Below are 18,905 nucleotides of genomic sequence, written 5' to 3'. Positions count from 1 at the left end.
TATTGAATGGTATCCCTAGTAATCATCTGCTAAAATATCTGTTAGCTTTTTTACTATGAAACTACTGTAATGTGCCAGTAAATGTAACTAAATCTAATGTTTAACACATATACATATACTGGAATCTTCTGTCTCTCTCCTCCTCTTAGTTGCCTGGAGAGTAGCATGTGCTACGACAGTGATGAAACCAATGCCCGCAGCATCTCCAGTCTTTCCAACCGCTCATCTCCCCTGTCATGGCGCCACGGCCAGGCCAGTCCTCGCCTGCAGGCTGGTGATGCCCCATCTTCTACGGGCTACTCCATAGGCTCGAAGCCCACATCTCAGTATACCTCTCATACCATGCCTGCTCGCTGCTCAAACCGCCTCAGCAATACGTCCCACATGGAGCTCATAGTAAGTCTGGACACAGGTGATGGAGACCTCAAATCTGGCTATCTGAGCGATTCCGACCTGCAGAGCAAGAGCCTGAATGAAGATGATGACGATGATGATAATCTCGCCAATGGGTAGGATTACGCTTCTGTTCCTTATGTTGATGGTGGATCAGGTTTTATAAAGGTGTCATGGGCAAGTTTGGTTACAAAAAGATTAAATCAGACAAGAGTCTAGATCAATGGTTCTCAATCAGGGGGCGAAAATCAATCGGCTATTAGCATACAGCAGATCTCTTGTGATGTCATATAAATCTATTTTAGAGTATATATAGTTTGCATTGAGTCTTTAAGATTGGACAAATATTTGATTCATCCACCACAACAGTGCAAAGGTCAGCGGACGGTGACTACGAATTATTCTGATTCAATTGTTGATTTAGATGCTAAAGCAGACCCAGCTGAGGAAGCTTCTACCTCCAGTTCACCAGATGTGAATCTGCTACATCAACCAAAAACCAGAAAATACCAAGATATTTATCTTGATCATGACATTTTCTCATTGAATATCCCATGAGCAAAACAGAATACCTCTTATTACCATGTGCTATGACCAGGGTGCTACAAAATTTCATGGACCTCATTTTTCAAAAATCACAGATTTCACAGATTTTAAACAAAAGTGCCACATTTCACTGCAGTCATTATATTTCACACATAAATTAAATTATAGACTCAATGGAAGCTACAATACACAGCACAGTCTACCTCAATAGCTCCCTCTCAAAGACGAATATTCTCATCCGTGTTTTTGACACACCCCTCTGCGTCCACATATTCGGTTGGGAGTTTTCCAAACTCAATTACACAAGTAGTGTTTTTAGCTGCTTTAGACTTCGACATCTTGGACGTTTTGTCTAACCGATTGCTTGTGTAACCGAGCGTCTTTAGAGTTCGCTGAGTTTATATAGAAAGGAATAAACTGTACACAAACTATCGCAGCACAGACTACAGAGAGATGATCACGTGTGTAGAGAAGCACATTTTTTCTTTGATTATGGAATCCCCAAAGGGACAAAATGCACTCAATACGTAAACACATACATTAAACATCGTCAGCACACTACAGCACATAAAAGTCTTTTACACTGACGTAATTACCGTATGATTGCTAGGACCGCTTCATATTGCATATTGTGTCTCATATTTCATAAATTACATTAGAGAATCAATGGAAGCTACAATACACAGTCAGCCTACCTTAATAGCTCCCTCTCATAGGCGAATATTCTCATCCATGTTTTGACACAAACATCAAACACTGATGTTTGCATTATGTGAATTTAAAATGTTAAATTACTAAACACAAACCTTAAATTTTGACTTTTACTGCAAATTGCATATTACACAGGTAAAGGGTCATTTCACAGTCTGTGATGTGGTTTTCACGGCCATGAATTAGAAAGGGCTCTAGCTATTACATATGTTTTTGACCAATGTTTCAGTACAGCATATAAAAAGTTGAAAGATATTGATACATTGCACAGCCTAACAAAGCCATATTGGATCAAATTAGACATCTGGGGAACATCTTTGCTAAAATTGGCTATAAACAACATTGAAAATGAGCATGGCTAGGCCAACACGAGGGTCTAGGGTCCACTTCAAGTGTGCTCAGGTTTTGTATTAGTGTGTGATGTGATTTGTTGAGCTTGTCACATGAATCATTGTCTCAGGTTTCACACTAGTGTTGGACTTGATGCTATACATAATTTATATTCTATTTAAATTGCAGTTGTATGGAAGACTGATCACTTTGCTTTTTATTTCCTATTTATGGACAGCCACACAAACTGATTAGAACAAGCCCTCGGAATTCTGGGACTGATGTGTTTATCCTTGTAGCCTTATCTGGACTAGATCTCTCTTGTTGATTTAAAGCATTCGTAACACCATATATACTTAGTGCACTATTGAGGTGTGGGGAAGTGGGTGGTTGCAGGGAAATGTGTGACAATCAGCTAATGGCCCTGGAAATGGGGGTTGAAAAGCTGATGGGTCTTTGATAGGGTGGTAAATGGTTGTTGACTCAGAGTTTACTGGTCATTTCCTTGTTTTTTGTCTTTTTTATGCTAAAATTCCTTTGGGCCATTTACTTTTGTCATGCTGTTCTTTTGTATCTTGTATCTTGTGCATCAGTCCATCAAAATTCTCTAAAAGCTGGAGATTTATATGGGAACATGTCCTTTATCTTCCTAAATAACACCAATCTTACATTCACAGCTGTCTTCTCCAAAATTCCTTAAGAATGAAAGACTCCTCAGGGTGTAGCTGCAGATGTACTGGGCTGATCAGCTTATCTTGTATGTCAACAATGTTGTTGATGCTGCTGGCAGTGAATCCCATGATAAACCACAGTTCCAATAAAAGCAACCGAATGGATGTTTCCCATCCTAACATCAGTCTGAAAACACATGTTTTATTAGCAGTCCTACATGCTACTTTGCTAAATAAAAAGCGAGATATGAGCCCTACAAATATATTGGTTTTAGAATAATGTTTATTGTCTGCATTTATATCACAATACTTCATTGATAGTGTCCTGTTTAAAGGGTTCCAGTATTCCAGTTAAAAAGTAGCTGGTCTTTTTTCTTTTTTTTTCTTTCTTTCTTTTTTCTTTCATTTTTCTTTCTTTCTTTCTTTCTTTCTTTTGTTCATTCTTTCTTTTTTTCTTCTTTCTTTTTTCTTTCTTTTTTCCATTCTTTTTTTCATTCTTTTTATTCTTTTTTCTTTTTTATTCTTTCTTTTTTTTTCTTTTTTTCTTTCTTTTTCCTTTTTCCTTTTTTTCTTTCTTTCTTTTTTCTTTTTTACTTTTTTCTTAGTTTTTTCTTTTCTTGTTTCTTTCTTTCTTTTTTCTTTTTTTCTTTTTTTCTTATATGTGCAGTTTAATATATATGCAATATATGCAGTTTTACATGACCATGGAACACGTTACCAGGTTTCCTAAACATCCTTCTGGGAAAAAATACCTTGAAACTCAACGTCTCTCGGTCCCAGAACCAATTGACGTCGAGTTTCAAGGTACCTCTGTTTAATTAGTAATTAATTATGCTCCCCAAGCAAGCTAATATAATCTAAATGTATTGATTGTTTCAGCTAGCCCACTACTGCAAAGGGTTTGAGTTTCTGAGTTTGTATCCAAGTGGTGGTACCAGTCTTGCCAGTCATATTTACTAAATGTGTCAAAAAATAAGTTGGGTTTGAACTTTTTGTACTGTGTTTTTATTGTTCAACGCAGTGCAAATTTAAACATGGGCACTTTGTCTCAAGAGACATAATGAATTAAATAAAAGTCATAAATTTTTTTCTTCTTATGGCCCTAGTGGGATGAGACCATAATGTTTTTCAGTCATCTTAAACTGATAAACAGTGAGGCTGCACTTTTCTTTTAATGTTTTGAACGTAACATGAATTTAAATTTAATGCTAGTTTTATGACAGTTTTCTAGGTTGGATGTCATTAATAAAGTAGTAGAGTATAGCTAAGAGATGAGTAGAAGGCCTGTTGTGATGAATGTTAGTGCTCTAAACATCAAAGTGCAGTGTACCAGATGGAGAATGCTAATGAGCTTTATTAGCAGAGAAACCTGCAGTGATTAAGAAAAACTGCTGGAAAGGAAGGGTGCACTCTGGTGGTTAACAAAAGCCTATAAACTGTGTTTACACATTACTAATATCAAAATGCAGTAATTGGTTTTATACTTTTAATGGTATTTTAATTATAATCAGCTATTATACTATTCAAGAGTTAAAAGTTATAAATCAGGACTTTTGTACCAGACAGTTGGTACTGGGGGTTTTATTGCAACCTATAATAAAATATACATGAATGATAACTATCAGCTGCTCTCGTAAGGTGTCACCGCATATTTGATCTGACATTGTTGTATGCTGGATGAATGTCAAGTATCTGGGCTTGGGACTGGCAGTCAGGGTGCACTGATATCTGATACTGTATGTGTCCCCCCAGTGGCTAGGTTCGTGTAACATCATGCACCTTCTGTAATTGTTAACCCAGGCCATTATTCGAACCCCTAGAACTATTTTACTTAGAAAAATATTAAGTGCTGACAATTTTTTTTATCTAAACATGCATAATAAACCCCTAAATTATTACACACAGCTTTTATTTAAATACAATAAACCATTTATCATGAATTCTAACGGGCACATTTAATGTATTTTTCTTAAAAACCTTGAGACATAGAGATTTGTGGGCTAGTAAATGTCATGATGGATACTCCAGCTTAATGCTTAATTTACTCCCCTCATATTTAAAGGATTTTTTAAAATGGAACAACTTTTGAGCACGTACAGCTGCCAGCCTAACAGACTTGGCACGTCAGACAGAAAAATACTCTTCATAAAGTGTGTTTTTTTTAAGAATGTACTTAAAGACAAATTTTCCAAATGTGTAAGTTACGTAAGAGGAATTAAATGGAGCAGGATCAAAAACCTTAGGACACTAGAAACACTAAAGTGACAAAACAAATTTAATCATTCTTTTCTTTTCATTTCATTTTTTTAACTTTTCCATTTTTATTAACTGCTTTATCCTGGTCAGGGTCAGGACAGGTAACACTGGGAAACACTGGGTGCAAGGCAGGAATACCTTTGACAGGTACCAATCAATCTCAAGGCTTCACCACCCCTTCCCCCCGTTTAAAAAATCTACAGTTTTACTACATCCCAAACCTGTTCCATTGGATTTGGATCTAGTAGCAGGGTTGGTAGGACCAGTTTAGGATGATTTGTGTATTACTGTGCTGGAAATATCCATTATTAGATAAGGACATCATAGCCATAAAGAGATGTGGCATGCAAACAGTAATAATTTGGAATTAGGGGACTTAATGTTTTGTCAAGAAAACATTCCCCACACGTTTAAACCACCCGTACCACCATAAACATGGGTCCATAAAGTCATGCTGTTTAAAACTGCACAGTCCAAGATGCTTTTTGGCTTAGCATGGTTGTAAAAAGTGGTTATTTAAGTAAGAGGGCGGGGGGGGGGGGGGGGGGGGGGGGGTGCTGGAGCCTATCCCATGTTTTCAATGGGCGTAAGGCACACAGTAACATCCTGGACGGGGCGCCAGTCCATCGCAGGGCAGACACACATACACACACAAACATACACACACCCATTTACCTACAGGGCAATTCCGTGTCTCCAATTAACCTGTCTGCATGTTTTTGGACTGTGTGAGGAAACCAGAGCTCCCGGAGGAAACCCACGCAGACACAGGGAGAACATGCAAACTCCTGGACCGCCCCGCCTGGGGATAGAACCCAGGACCTTCTTGCTGTGAGGCGACAGTGCTACCCACTGAGCCCAACCCCCCCCCCCCCATGTTTTAATGTGCTATAATTTTAGGAAATTGATAACCTTATTTTCTAAACAATACTGTCCTATTTACTTTCTTCATTTTGTCACATTATACCTGTCAGAATGGAAAATCAGAATGGTCCCTTGCTAATATTTTACATATTATCACTAATCAGATAATTTCAAAGGGCTATATACAGTATATATATATATTAATCTTTTTACTATGAATGTATAATTGTGCATATTAAATATTTCTATTTCAAGAGCTTTTCATTTCTCATTGCCATCTGTTAGAGGAAGGCGCTGTGTGCTGCTGCTGATTTGGAAGCTGAAGAACTGACCTTGATCTGTCCTCACTGAGGCCACAGGAGTCCAAATTAGCTAAAAGAAGCACAGCAGGTGGCAGTAATGTTAGGAAGCTTTGTGATTCTCTTTTTAATGCTCATCAGCTTATCACAATCACAGGCTTGCTGCTGTCACTGTGTCCCTTTGTTCTGGTTTCCATCATCAGAAAATAATCTAACTGTAGCCATCTTTCAGTCTGTATGGTTAATCTATGTGGCTTAAAAAAGAACATTTAATTTTACTGTAGATCTAATTTGCAGTTTGCACACCAGAACTTTCCAATCATGTTTAAATCTGGTGATTGTGAAGATAGCATACCTAAACTCCATCATGAAAGATGACAGTCACCCATTGTATACAGTCATCAAAACAGAGGAGTTTGTTCACTGACATGCTGCTGTCACAAAGCCGCTCCACAGGCAGGCTAAGAAGGTCTTTTGTCCCCAGAGTCCACAGATATTATACATAGTGGAACCTCTATTTAATGGATTTAACAGACAAAATCTGGAAAACCAAATGTCCGGTCAGATTGTTTAAAATTCCTGCGAGAAGAGAACCAAGACCAGTAGTTTAGTAATTGTCCACTAGCTGGCACACACTTGCTTCTCTGTTTAAAAGACTGAAATGCTATATTTTGTCGAGAGGCTCGCTTTGTTCTTACCTTTTTGCAGTGTTTTATGCTTAATTTTTGAAAGTTCTAGTGCTTAGTTCTGCACCAGCTAGTTCTGCCACTAGCAGTGCTTCAGACTAATAGAGTATAGATACTATGTGTCCCCACTATTTAATCACGGTAAAAAAAATTTACATTAAAATGACACCTCCTGCATATTCATTCATTAATTCATTCATTCATTCATTCAGTTTTAGTTGTTGTATATGTTTTTGTTTTTGTACTGTTAATTCTTTACAGTGTGTACTCATTGTTGTATCATGCTACTGGGGCCTTAATTTTTTTCGGGAATCTTGGGGATCTATCTATCTATCTATCTATCTATCTATCTATCTATCTATCTATCTATCTATCTATCTATCTATCTATCTATCTAAACCATTGCTAATAGGTACTTAAGATAAAGCATAAAGCCATATACTCCCCATGGTAAACACTGGCTGTAAAATAGTTTGGGGGGATTTAGGGAGTCTGCGCTTACTAATTAATACCTGGACCATTCTCTACAAAGAGATAAAAACAACTGTTCAGGTGGGTCATTAGTTATCTAATATATACGTACATTTGACTCTTTAATTAACACTGCATCAATCACACTCTGCATAGGACATAAATTTTGTGCTAGAGCTGCCCTGGTGAAACATCAAGGACCATTGACAGCTCTGGTGTCTTTGTTTACTGTATATGTTTTACAATGAATATCTAAATATATAAATGGTAGCTCAAAGGCATCCTGTTTCTCCAAATAAAATTATGATGCTGGGTAATTAAATCCATCCTGTTCCCTGTATGAAAAATATCTGACCCATTTTTGCTTTTTCATTTCAGGCTGCATAAACACAAACTAAAGATTAATTTTTAAAAGAATTTATAAACTTTACATAGTGGCGTATTTAAATTATACGCTGTAGTGTCCTAGCATAAACTTTATATTTTGCCTGTTGATGTGTGTGTATGTTTATGGATAGCCAACCCCATCTGGCCTCCCGCAGAATCTCAAACAGGGTTGCCTCGGTGACCATTAAACTCTCGATTGCTTGCTGTGTACCATCTCAGCTCAGGTCAGCCAGGATAAATGCTTTAATTCATCAGACCTCACTCATGCGTTTACATAAGCTCTAATGTTTGCATCCAGCCTTCTTACTTTTTTATTTATTAGCATGTTTATGGTTCTATGATGGAACACATTAATCTAGCTGAATTTAAGTTTTTGGAAATACGTCTGGCAGAACTAAGTTGAGAAAATCTTTCACTGAGGCTAAAAAAAACAGTGAAATTTAAGTCATTGCTTTATCTGTGGTGTTATATACAGTATAACATATTATAACTTTGCTTAATGTCAAAAGAAAAGTTATGTATATGCTACATCATATATAGATAACTGAATATTGCTTCATCACTGCCCAAAGCAAAGCAAGCTACACACTTAGCAGAACTATAATCTTTAAATCTCTACTGCAAGAGTTATGGATCAATAAAAATGAAAGAGGAAAAAATACAGGGACAGGACAGATAAATAATGAGTTGATTTTTGTGCTAGACTAAATGATGTAATGTAGATGCTTGTAAACAAAAATCATGTAGTATCCATTACCTGTGACTCCAATCTGGACTGGGTGGTGATTGATCGGCAAGGTGTCTACACAGACATACAGTAAATGGCTGGGGGGGGGGGGTGTTTGTGGATTTCCTGCAGAGGAACCAGACTGGACCCTCAGCAACCCTGACCAGGATAAAGTGGTTGATGAAAAATAATAACATATATACAGTTGGGCAGTGCTGGACTAGTGATCAAAAAAGGTCGCTGGTTCAAGCCCCTCCACTGCAAGGTTGTCACTGTTGGGCCCTTGAGCAAGGCCCTTAGTCTGCTAAATGTCGAAAATTTAAATATACACATACACAGAGATCTATTGACTTTTTTGAAGGGAATTGCCTGTCACACACATATGCATACATACATACACACACACAGAATTACGCAGATTTGGGCAGTTTATCTCATTTGTCATGGCAGATCCTTTCATGCTCTGTTAGATTATAAGATGAGTATCAGAGGTCACTCTACTAATGTTTAATGAGATTTAAATCAAGACTTTGGATCACTTAAGAACAGTCAGAGACTAGCCCTGAAGCCATGCCAATGTTATTTTGACACTGCAAAGAAGGTTTTCTTCAAGGATGTTCATGTATTTGAATGAATTATGTAATAAAATAGAATGGCTTTATTTGTCATATATACATACTGTATAATGGTGTACAGTACAACGAAAGTCTTTCTTTGCATATCCCAGCTTGTTTGGGATTGTACGGTGCCCCTGGAGTAGAGAGAGTTAAGAACTTTGCTCAAGGGCCCAACAGTGGCTGCATGGCAGAGCTGGGATTCAAACTCTCAACCTTTCAGTTAATATCCCAAAGCTCAACCCACTAGGCTACCACAGTCCCAAATTGTAAAAAAAAATGTGTCAATTCCTCAATAGCCTGATGTTACCACCATCATGTTTCATTGTTGAGGTGGTATTAGCCAGGTGATAAACAATGGCTGGTTTTCGCCACCCAGAGTGCTATTCTGCCTGAAAAGCTCTAATTTCATTGATTTTATTTAATCAGAACAGAGAAAGATTTTCCTCATGTTGCCAAAGTACTTGCCAAGCAGACTGTCATATGATTTTAATGTAAAGTTTCAGTCTTGCCACCCATAAAGGCATGATTTATGGAGTGCTGAAGAGATGGATGCCCATCCAACAGTTTCACATGTCCTGCTCATGTCTTTTGAAGCTCTCTTATTGTGACAGTTGGGTTCTTTCATACCCTGGAGTGCCAGAGGTCTGAATACTTTTGTAAATAAGATAAGATTTCAGTTTTTAATTGTTAAATAATCTTCACAAAGCTCTAAAAATACTTTCACTGTCAGTATGGCTAATTAAGTGTAGACTGATTGGTTAAACTTTGGTTAAAGTCAAATTCACAGCACAATAAATTTACAAATAACAGGAATGGATTGTATAACATATTGTAATATACTGCTTTCTGTAAGTTTCTTTTAGTTTTCTTTCTAAATGAACTGCTGCTTGATCAAAACCATCTGTACAATATAAAACCCTCACAGTAAACCCGCCTCCAGTCCGTGGGCTAAGTGCTAAATGGGTTCTAATTTTGTCTTCCTAATTTAACAGGCTGCTCCACCAGTGCGTTAGCAGTTCTCAAAAAGACTCTTTATAAATGAACAAGGTTTACTTCATACACGTGGTGAAGTTGCTTCACCTTTATTTGGTTAATTAGGGTATTAGAGTGTTGATTGCTAATCTGAGGTCTTGTTTATACTCACTTGTTTATACTCACTTGTTTATACCTGATGTCGTTTTTTGCTAGAAAAACACACAGTACAGAGACCCACAGTGTGATTTCAACAATTGCACTATATGCATTTATTCTAAACATAATAAATGCATATAGAAAAAATGTGATAAATGACAGATGTGATGCAGTGGTCTATTACCATATCAACCCCACCATCGCTGAGATCCAGGTTCAAACCTCAGCAGTGCCACCGGCCGGCCAGGTATCTACACAGACATTATTGGCTATGTCTAGGAGGTGGCTGAAGCCCTGCAATGGATTGGCACCATTCCAAGAGTATCCCTACCTTGTGTGCAGTGTTTCCCTGTGGAACTAGACCTGCTTTGACCCTGACCAGGATAAAACCGATGGTGGAAATGAATTGAACGACAGATATGCCAAGTCTGCTATTTTTAAAATGCATTTTCTCTCCCTTTTCTCCCGACTTTTAGCAGGTCCATTTACCCAATTGCATTACGCTTCCTCTTTACTGATATTGACCTCTACTCTGACCGAGGAGAGCCGAGACTAACACACGCCCCCTCCGACACGTGTGCAGTAGCCGACTGCATCTTTTCACCTGCACGAGCTGAGTTCATATGCGAATCAGCTTTGTGTACGGAGAGCCACACCCTGATCCTCATTATCCCTCGACTCTGTGCAGGTGCCATCATAAGTCAGCAGAGGTCGTAATTGCATCAGTTATGAGGTCCCTATCCGGCTCCCACCCTGTAATAACAACAGCCAATCATTGTTCATGTAGGCGCCTAGCCGGATGGCAGAGCTTTGAACCGGCGAGTTGGAAATGTCAGCTCTGGTGTGCTAGCGGGTTTTATCGCTGTGCCACCTGAGCGCCAAGTCTGCCATTTTTTTTTCAGTGGAGACAGGATAGTAGCTCAGATGCCCATTAGTATTAGCTCACATGCTACAGTACTATTTTTATTATTTTTTTACTATCAACCAATGTTTTGTCACCTACTTCCTATGTCCTCTACAGCTGTGTCTCTACAGTGGGGGACAATATGAAGGTCAAAATGATTGCACAACCTCGCTTTCAGTTCAGAGTAGCGCACTTGTACACTAAAGATAACACAGCTTGTGCATCTGGCCCGGACACATCTGCCTGTTGTCCACCTGTCTCCTACATTAGCAGATAGGGAGTGATCTGTTTGGTGTTATTACAGCAGTTGATAAATAGAATGAGCTAATGCTTCAGACAGAGCGTCTAACAGTAACAGCCCACCCACAATGCTCTTTGCTTATCACTGTGCTGTTATTAACACTATTGCTTGCAGAGAGGGGTGAGAGACAAATCAAATTTAGGAATGTTTAGAATTTATAGAAAATATTGTCTATCAACTGTGGTTACCATGTTGCACAGATATGAAGGTGGAGTGCTTTTTCTCTCTCTCTTGCGGACACTCCCCATTCCCGTCTCTCTTTGCTGCAGCACCATGCCTCAGAACATGCGGCACATGGATTGGGATGTGTTGCCATAGCAACCATAGTAACCCCTTCTTTATGCAGTGTGACCCGCATAAACACAATGTGTGTGTGTGTCAGTATGTTAATGTTTGTAGGTGACTGAAATCCTAATGCAGACGGAAAATGTCTCCACTATTCCATACAGTGTAATAAATTGTTTTGATATAGTATGTCACATGATTCTTGCTTAGCACAGCCGACCATGTAGTCCCAGTTGTTTTTTATTAACATATATTTTGCTCTTATGTTCCCTGTGTAGTCTTACCTACGTATGTAGTATATTACATATGCATGTATACATGTATGTGTATAATATATACACTGATCAGCCATAACATTAAAACCACCTCCTTGTTTCTACACTCACTGTCCATTTTATCAGCTCCACTTACCATATAGAAGCACTTTGTAGTTCTACAATTACTGACTGTAGTCCATCTGTGTCTCTGCATGCTTTGTTATCCCCCTTTTATGCTGTTCTTCAATGGTCAGGACTCTCCCAGGACCACTACAGAGCAGGTATTATTTGGTTGGTGGATCATTCTCAGCACTGCAGTGACACTGACATGGTGGTGGTGTGTTAGTGTGTGTTGTGCTGGTATGAGTGGATCAGACACAGCAGCGCTGATGGAGATTTTAAACACCTCATTGTCGCTGCTGGACTGAGAATAGTCCACCAACCAAAAATATCCAGCCAACAGCGTCCCGTGGGCAGTGTCCTATGACCTCTGATGAAGGTCTGGAAGATGACCAACTCAAACAGCAGCAATAGATGAGCGATCGTCTCTGACTTTACATCTACAAGATGGACCAACTATGTAGGAGTGTCTAATAGAGTGGACAGTGAGTGGACACGGTATTTAAAAACTCCAGCAGCGCTGCTGTGTCTGATCCACTCATACCAGCACAACACACACTAACACACCACCACCATGTCAGTGTCACTGCAGTGCTGAGAATGATCCACCACCTAAATAATACCTGCTCTGTAGTGGTCCTGACCATTGAAGAACAGAGTGAAAGCAGGTTAAAAAAAGTATGTAGAGAAACAGATGGACCACAGTCAGTAATTGTAGAAACACAAAGTGCTTCTATATGGTAAGTGGAGCTGATAAAATGGACAGTGAGTGTAGGAACAAGAAGGTGGTCATAATGTTATGCCTAATCAGTGTATATTTTGAATGTCCTTGCTTTGTTTTAAGGAGCGTTTGTTTGCAGTCTGGGAGTTCGCTGGGGCTTGAGCCTGCCAGTCTCCTGGATGCACCTCATTAAACACATGGGGGTGGGCAGCTATCAGACCATGTGTATCTCGGCTGAAAAACATCTGGGGTACAAAATGGCTCCTGGGGGGCATTAATATCTATGACATTGCTACACACAGGTTTTGGCTTACCCTGCATATTTAGCTGAGCCTGTTAGCAAGAGCTCTCAGGTTTCTAAGGGGTTTAGTTTCCTGTTATCATTTGGATATCAATTGTGATTAGCTTGAGGTAATTTATGTTTATTTATTTATTCTTTTCCTCTGTTTGCATTTTTTTAATTTGCATATATCTTATTCATCTGTGCACTTAGGATTTTCCTGGAGCTTGCACAATACCCTTGCTAGCCCCCTGAATCCTTCCACCACTCAGACTAGCACCTAGACCCAACATTAGGGGTTGCTGTTGCAACAGCAATGTGGTGATTCCCCAATTATCCTTCACTCCCTCAGACTTAGTAAGCTGCGTTTGTTAAATACTTAACCAGACACTGCTGATGAAGTAGCTTTGTGAGTGATGTCATGTTTCTTGCAAAAATGGTTTATTTTAAATTGCATGGAAAGCATCTGATTTAAATTATGACTTTTGCATAGTGACACCACAAAAACGTTTAAGCACCAGTTCATTAATTTTAGATAGAAAGTAAACTAGGTCATGCCTAAGCAGCCTGTAATTGTGCCTCTTATTAATTTTAACAAATATTTTAATATGTTCTAATTCTCTAATGTCTATTTTTGCTTCAGTTCATTTCTGTTTGTGCTTAGAGCTAATTATCAGTTGTGGGTAGAGATGCATGAGTACCGATACTGGTATCGGGTATTAGCCCGATACCGCGCTCATTAACTTGTACTCGTACTCGCAAACGAGGCTCCGATACTAAACATCCGATACCGTGTGCCTAGTGCACGTTGCTGCGTTATGCCTGGTTCACACTACACGATTTTTGCCCTGATTTTCGCTCAGCGACTGGTCTGCGCTAGATTTGCAGACTCCGGAGCAACTCGGCGTTCGCTCGGCGATCAAAACTCGGCTCTCGATCGCTAAGTGTGAACTATCCAACAACTCAATCCGACCGGCTCACCGAGCGCTCGAGTTTTCTAGCACGTCAGATATCTGATCTGAGATGTGCGACTGGGAATGAGTGACATGTCGAAGAGCCAATGAGAACGCAAGATACAGTGTGAGGGGAAACACAGGGGAGGAGTGTAAACAGGTGGGACAGGGGGATAATATAGTTTATATCAGAATACACCGGCACACACACGTTTTACAGTATTTCTGACCTGATCGTTCTCTACAAAACATAACAACAAAACACTAACATTGCAAAAATATTTATTAACCTCCAACTCATTAACTCCATTAACTCATTAACTCCATCATTCTAAATAGGTATTGGTATCGGTATCGGTATCGGCAAGTACAAAAATACATGTACTTGTACTCGTACTCGGTTGGGAAAAAATGGTATTGATGCATCCCTAGTTGTGGGCATGCCTTTCTTTAGCGTGAACAAAAAAGGTAGAGAACAGGGTGTGGTGCTGGGCTTTCTCTGTATAAAAAAGCTGACCTGATGGAGTCCTCTTGCAGCGATTTTCCAGTCTAGTGATTTGCGAGAGAGAGACTAAGCTCTGATCACTGAAGCATATTGACAGGCAGCATCATCATCAGCATGAGTGCTGGGTTTTGTACTCTACCTCTACCGCTAGCATTTCTCTTACCTTTTAGCCAGACTTGTCATTTAAAAATAGAATGGCTGTGTGCAAAGACATCTTCAGTGAGTGGTCAGTATTAGTCCCTGGTTATTTGATTATTTAATATTTGTTCATTGGTGTAGTGTACCCTGGATGACTGTGTTGCCATCTTTGGCGCTTAGAAATTTTTTTCTGACATATCTATTTTTCAGCCAGTAACCAACGAGTGTAAATACTACTACTACTAATAATAACATTAATAATAATAAAAATAATAATGATGATGATGGCAACAGCACTTGCGTGGCACAACGGTAAATTGCGCTAACCCACTATCACTTGGATCCAGGGTTCAAATCCCCAGCGGTGCTATCAGTCAGTTGGACAGAAAGATGAAGACATAATTGGCAGTGTCTGGGGGATGGCCAAGGCTCCGTGATGGATTGCTGTTCGGTCTAGGGTGTGTTACTGCATTACGCCCAGTGGTTTGACGTTTCTTGGGGACTCACCAAGAAAGCCATATGTCAGAAACTGCTGTTGAAAACACCAGTCATTGGAATTTCTACAGAATTATGCAAAGAATGAAAAAACATCAGGTGTGCGGCAGTTCTGCAGGCAGACACACTTTGAGAAGTGGTCAGAAAATAATGGACATTAAAACCACCTCCTTGTTCCTACACTCACTGTCCATTTTATCAGCTCCACTTACCATATAGGAGCACTTTGTAGTTCTACAATTACTGACTGTAGTCCATCTGTTTCTCTACATACCTTTTTAGCCTGCTTTTACTCTGTTCTTCAATGGTCAGGACCCCCACAGGACCACTACAGAGCAGGTATTATTTGGGTGGTGGATCATTCTCAGCACTGCAGTAACAATGACATGGTGGTGGTGTGTTAGTGTGTGTTGTGCTGGTATGAGTGGATCAGACACAGCAGATATATAAATACAGTGTCCACTCACTGTCCACTCTATTAGACACTCCTACCTAGTTGGTCCACCTTGTAGATGTAAAGTCAGAGACTGCTGTTTGCTGTTCTAGACTTTCATCAGTGGTCACAGGACGCTGCCCATGGGGCGCTGTTGGCTGGATGTTTTTGGTTGGTGGACTATTCTCAGTCCAGCATTGACAGTTAGGTGTTTAAAAACTCCATCAGCAATGCTGTGTCTGATCCACTCATACCAGCACAACACACACTAACACACCACCACCATGTCATTGTTACTGCAGTGCTGAGAATGATCCACCACCCAAATAATACCTGCTCTGTAGTGGTCCTGTGGGGATCCTGACCATTGAAGAACAGAGTAAAAGCAGGCTAAAAAGTATGTAAAGAAATAGATGGACTACAGTCAGTAATTGTAGAACTACTAAGTGCTTCTATATATGGTAAGTGGAGCTGATAAAATGGACAGTGAGTGTAGAAAAAAGGAGGTGGTTTTAATGTTATGCCTGATCTGTGTATATGTGTACTAAACCCATTTCAATAGATATAATAATATTCAATTTATGTACCTGAACTTCATCTGCTTCATCTTACAATTCCAGCTGGAAGAAACATAAATTCTTAGGTATTATCTTTTTCCATTTGTGTTTCTCAGTTGGTTAAGGAAGAAAACTGTCAGAAACATGCTGTGTATCGGCCATGTTTGTCAGTAACAGATGAGTTGTGGGTGCAGATAAGCAGAGCTGATAAGTGTCTCATAAAGGAGAAGTACACTACACAGTAAAAGCCAAGCTGACAGTAAAGAATTTAGAAAACTGATCATCCAACCTCATTAAAACAATCCTAATGAAACCTTCAATTACTATGGATTTTTAATTGATTATAATAATGATTGCTATCATGTTTTATGAAATAAAATAATAGTCACATTTATCTCCTACCCAACAGAGACACCTCGAATAAAACAACATCAACAGTATTTTACAGTTATTGTATTTATTGTAATGATAAGAGTGTTAGAGCCTTGAAAATAGCCTGGGAAAAGCTAACACAATCTCAGTGGCGGTGTGCTAACATAATAGACCGCTACAACACCTGAGCACCACCTTTCAAAGTAAAAAAAGCTCTCAGCTTTATCACTGGGTTTCACTAACTTGTCAGCTACAATTTATAGCTTTGACTCAGTTTTCCTTTATGCAAAACGTCAATGATATTATTTCTGAAGACCTACATTAATGGTACTAGACTTTTGACCAGACAACATGGAATAAATATCAGACGTGTGTCTGTTTAATTTACTTAATAAAATAATATATTTTGGGTAAAACCTGTACAATATATGTTTAAACTCTCATTGTTTTTTACTGTAATTAAAAACTATTACTATTTATTAGTTGCTATGACTATTACACATCGTCAGTGGCCTGTTTTTCTTCATTCAGCCCCTCAATAGGAAAGTGGGTAAACGTTTCTGGGTCATCGCCCTTGCCTTGACTGCTCTCTCTGAGTGGTGTGGTAAAAGGCAGATGTGTCTGTGCTTATCTGTACTCCAACACCATCAATAAACAGATAAGTCTGCATTTATCGCTTTGCGGTCCTGTAGCTTCATCGTTTTTGTTTTGTTTAATGTGATGGATTAGTATAGATTCAGAATGCCACAGCTGATAGAGTCAGTGCCACATATTTACATTGGGTCTGTTTGAAAACCTAGTGAGCTGCCTTGCTATCTACTGCCTACCTAGGCAGCTGTTTAAGTAGAGAGGATTCTAATAAGACATTGAACTCATAAGGCTGTGATTTAGACACACTACTTAAACAGTGATCTTTGCTTTGCATCTGTCCGCCTTATTTGTCATTTTTTGTGAAAAAAGTTGTGCAGCACTTAATGCTGCGATTACCTTCACTGCTAAGGAAGCTTCGGATGCTCCCTTGTCATTCAGTCAGATTATCGCTTTGAAATAAGGCACCTTAGTTGGCAGCATTTTAAAGTATCTAAGAATTCGAACAGCCTTCTTCTCGAGAGCGCTCATGGGTTGACGTAAAATGCTGTCTATGTAGAGAACTCACTAGGTTTTTAAAAAGACCTATTTTCCTGTGGATGTGGGTGTGATCCTTGTCTTTACTCATTGTGTGTGAGGAGTTGACATGTCCTGGCATGTCCAGTGAGTTTTCGCCAGAAACACTTTAATGTTCTCCCATCTCCCAAAAACATTTAAGAGGTGGACTGGCTGCTGTGAATTGTTTCTAGGTGTGAATAAATAGGTGTTGCCCTGTGATGAATTGGAGCCCAATCCAGGGTGTATTTCAATATTGCACCTTGTGTTTTAGGTGAAGCAAGACTCAACACAACCCTGGCCAGTATGAAGCAGCTGGTAAAAAGGGTTCTTCAAAAAGTTTACACACTCTATTTATTAAGAATTTCAAAAATAAATGACATCACTTTTCTACATAGTCACCTTCTGATGCATTTTTTTCAGCAGTGTACCAACTTTTAATGCCATCAGCAAAAAATGTTTTTGGTTGAGCGTGTAGCCACTGATTCACCGCTGCTTTCACATCATCATCACATGAAAATCTTCTTCCCCGTAAAGCGTCTTTGAGCGTCCAAACAGGTGGGAATCAGAGGCACTAAATCCGGACTACGTATAAGCTCTTTTAATCTCTCAGACACGACACATTACTACTCCTCCCACCCTCACCGTTTCCAACCAAAATATAAAAGTGTTGAAACTTTTTGAAGATCCCTCGTAGATAAAAGTATATATACACCGATCAGCCATAACATTAAAACCACCTCCTTGTTTCTACACACATTGTCCATGTTATCAGCTCCACTTACCATACAGAAGCACTTTGTAGTTCTACAATTACTGACTGTAGTCTGTCTGTTTCTCTGCATGCTTTGTTAGCCCCCTTTCATGCTGTTCTACAATGGTCAGGACTCTCCCAGGACCACTACAGAGCAGGTATTATTTGGGTGGTGGATCATTCTCAGCACTGCAGTGACACTGACATGGTGGTGGTGTGTTAGTGTGTTTTGTGCTGGTATGAGTGGATCAGACACAGCAGCTCTGCTGGAGTTTTTAAACACCTCACTGTCACTGCTGGACTGAGAATAGTCCACCAACCAAAATTATCCAGCCAACAGCGCCCCATGGCCAGCGTCCACTTATGAAGGTCTAGAAGATGACCAACTCAAACAGCAGCAATAGATGAGCGATCGTCTCTGACTTTACATCTACAAGGTGGCCCAACTAGGTAGGAGTGTCTAACAGAGTGGACAGTGAGTGGACAACTCCAGCAGCACTGCTGTGTCTGATCCACTCATACCAGCACAACACACACTAACACACCACCACCGTGTCAGTGTCACTGCAGTGCTGAGAATGATCCACCACCTAAATAA

The 18,905-nt window shown here is 39.5% G+C and overlaps 1 protein-coding gene across 4 annotated transcripts in view; it reads left to right on the top strand.

The window, feature by feature from the left end:
* The window catches only part of nav1b (neuron navigator 1b), a 142,499-nt gene that overhangs the window by 57,753 nt on the left and 65,841 nt on the right, over positions 1-18,905 (top strand). For all 4 annotated transcript variants that reach the window (XM_062997501.1, XM_062997504.1, XM_062997503.1 and 1 more), the window contains one exon: positions 150-509. In XM_062997501.1, the coding sequence (XP_062853571.1) occupies positions 150-509 (360 nt within the window). The remainder of the gene's footprint in view (positions 1-149; positions 510-18,905) is intronic.

This window comes from Trichomycterus rosablanca, chromosome 6, assembly GCF_030014385.1.
Source record: "Trichomycterus rosablanca isolate fTriRos1 chromosome 6, fTriRos1.hap1, whole genome shotgun sequence".
Classification (NCBI taxonomy): Eukaryota; Metazoa; Chordata; class Actinopteri; order Siluriformes; family Trichomycteridae; genus Trichomycterus; species Trichomycterus rosablanca.
The sequence above is the reverse complement of the archived record's forward strand: the minus strand, read 5'-3'. Positions and strand labels throughout refer to the sequence as shown.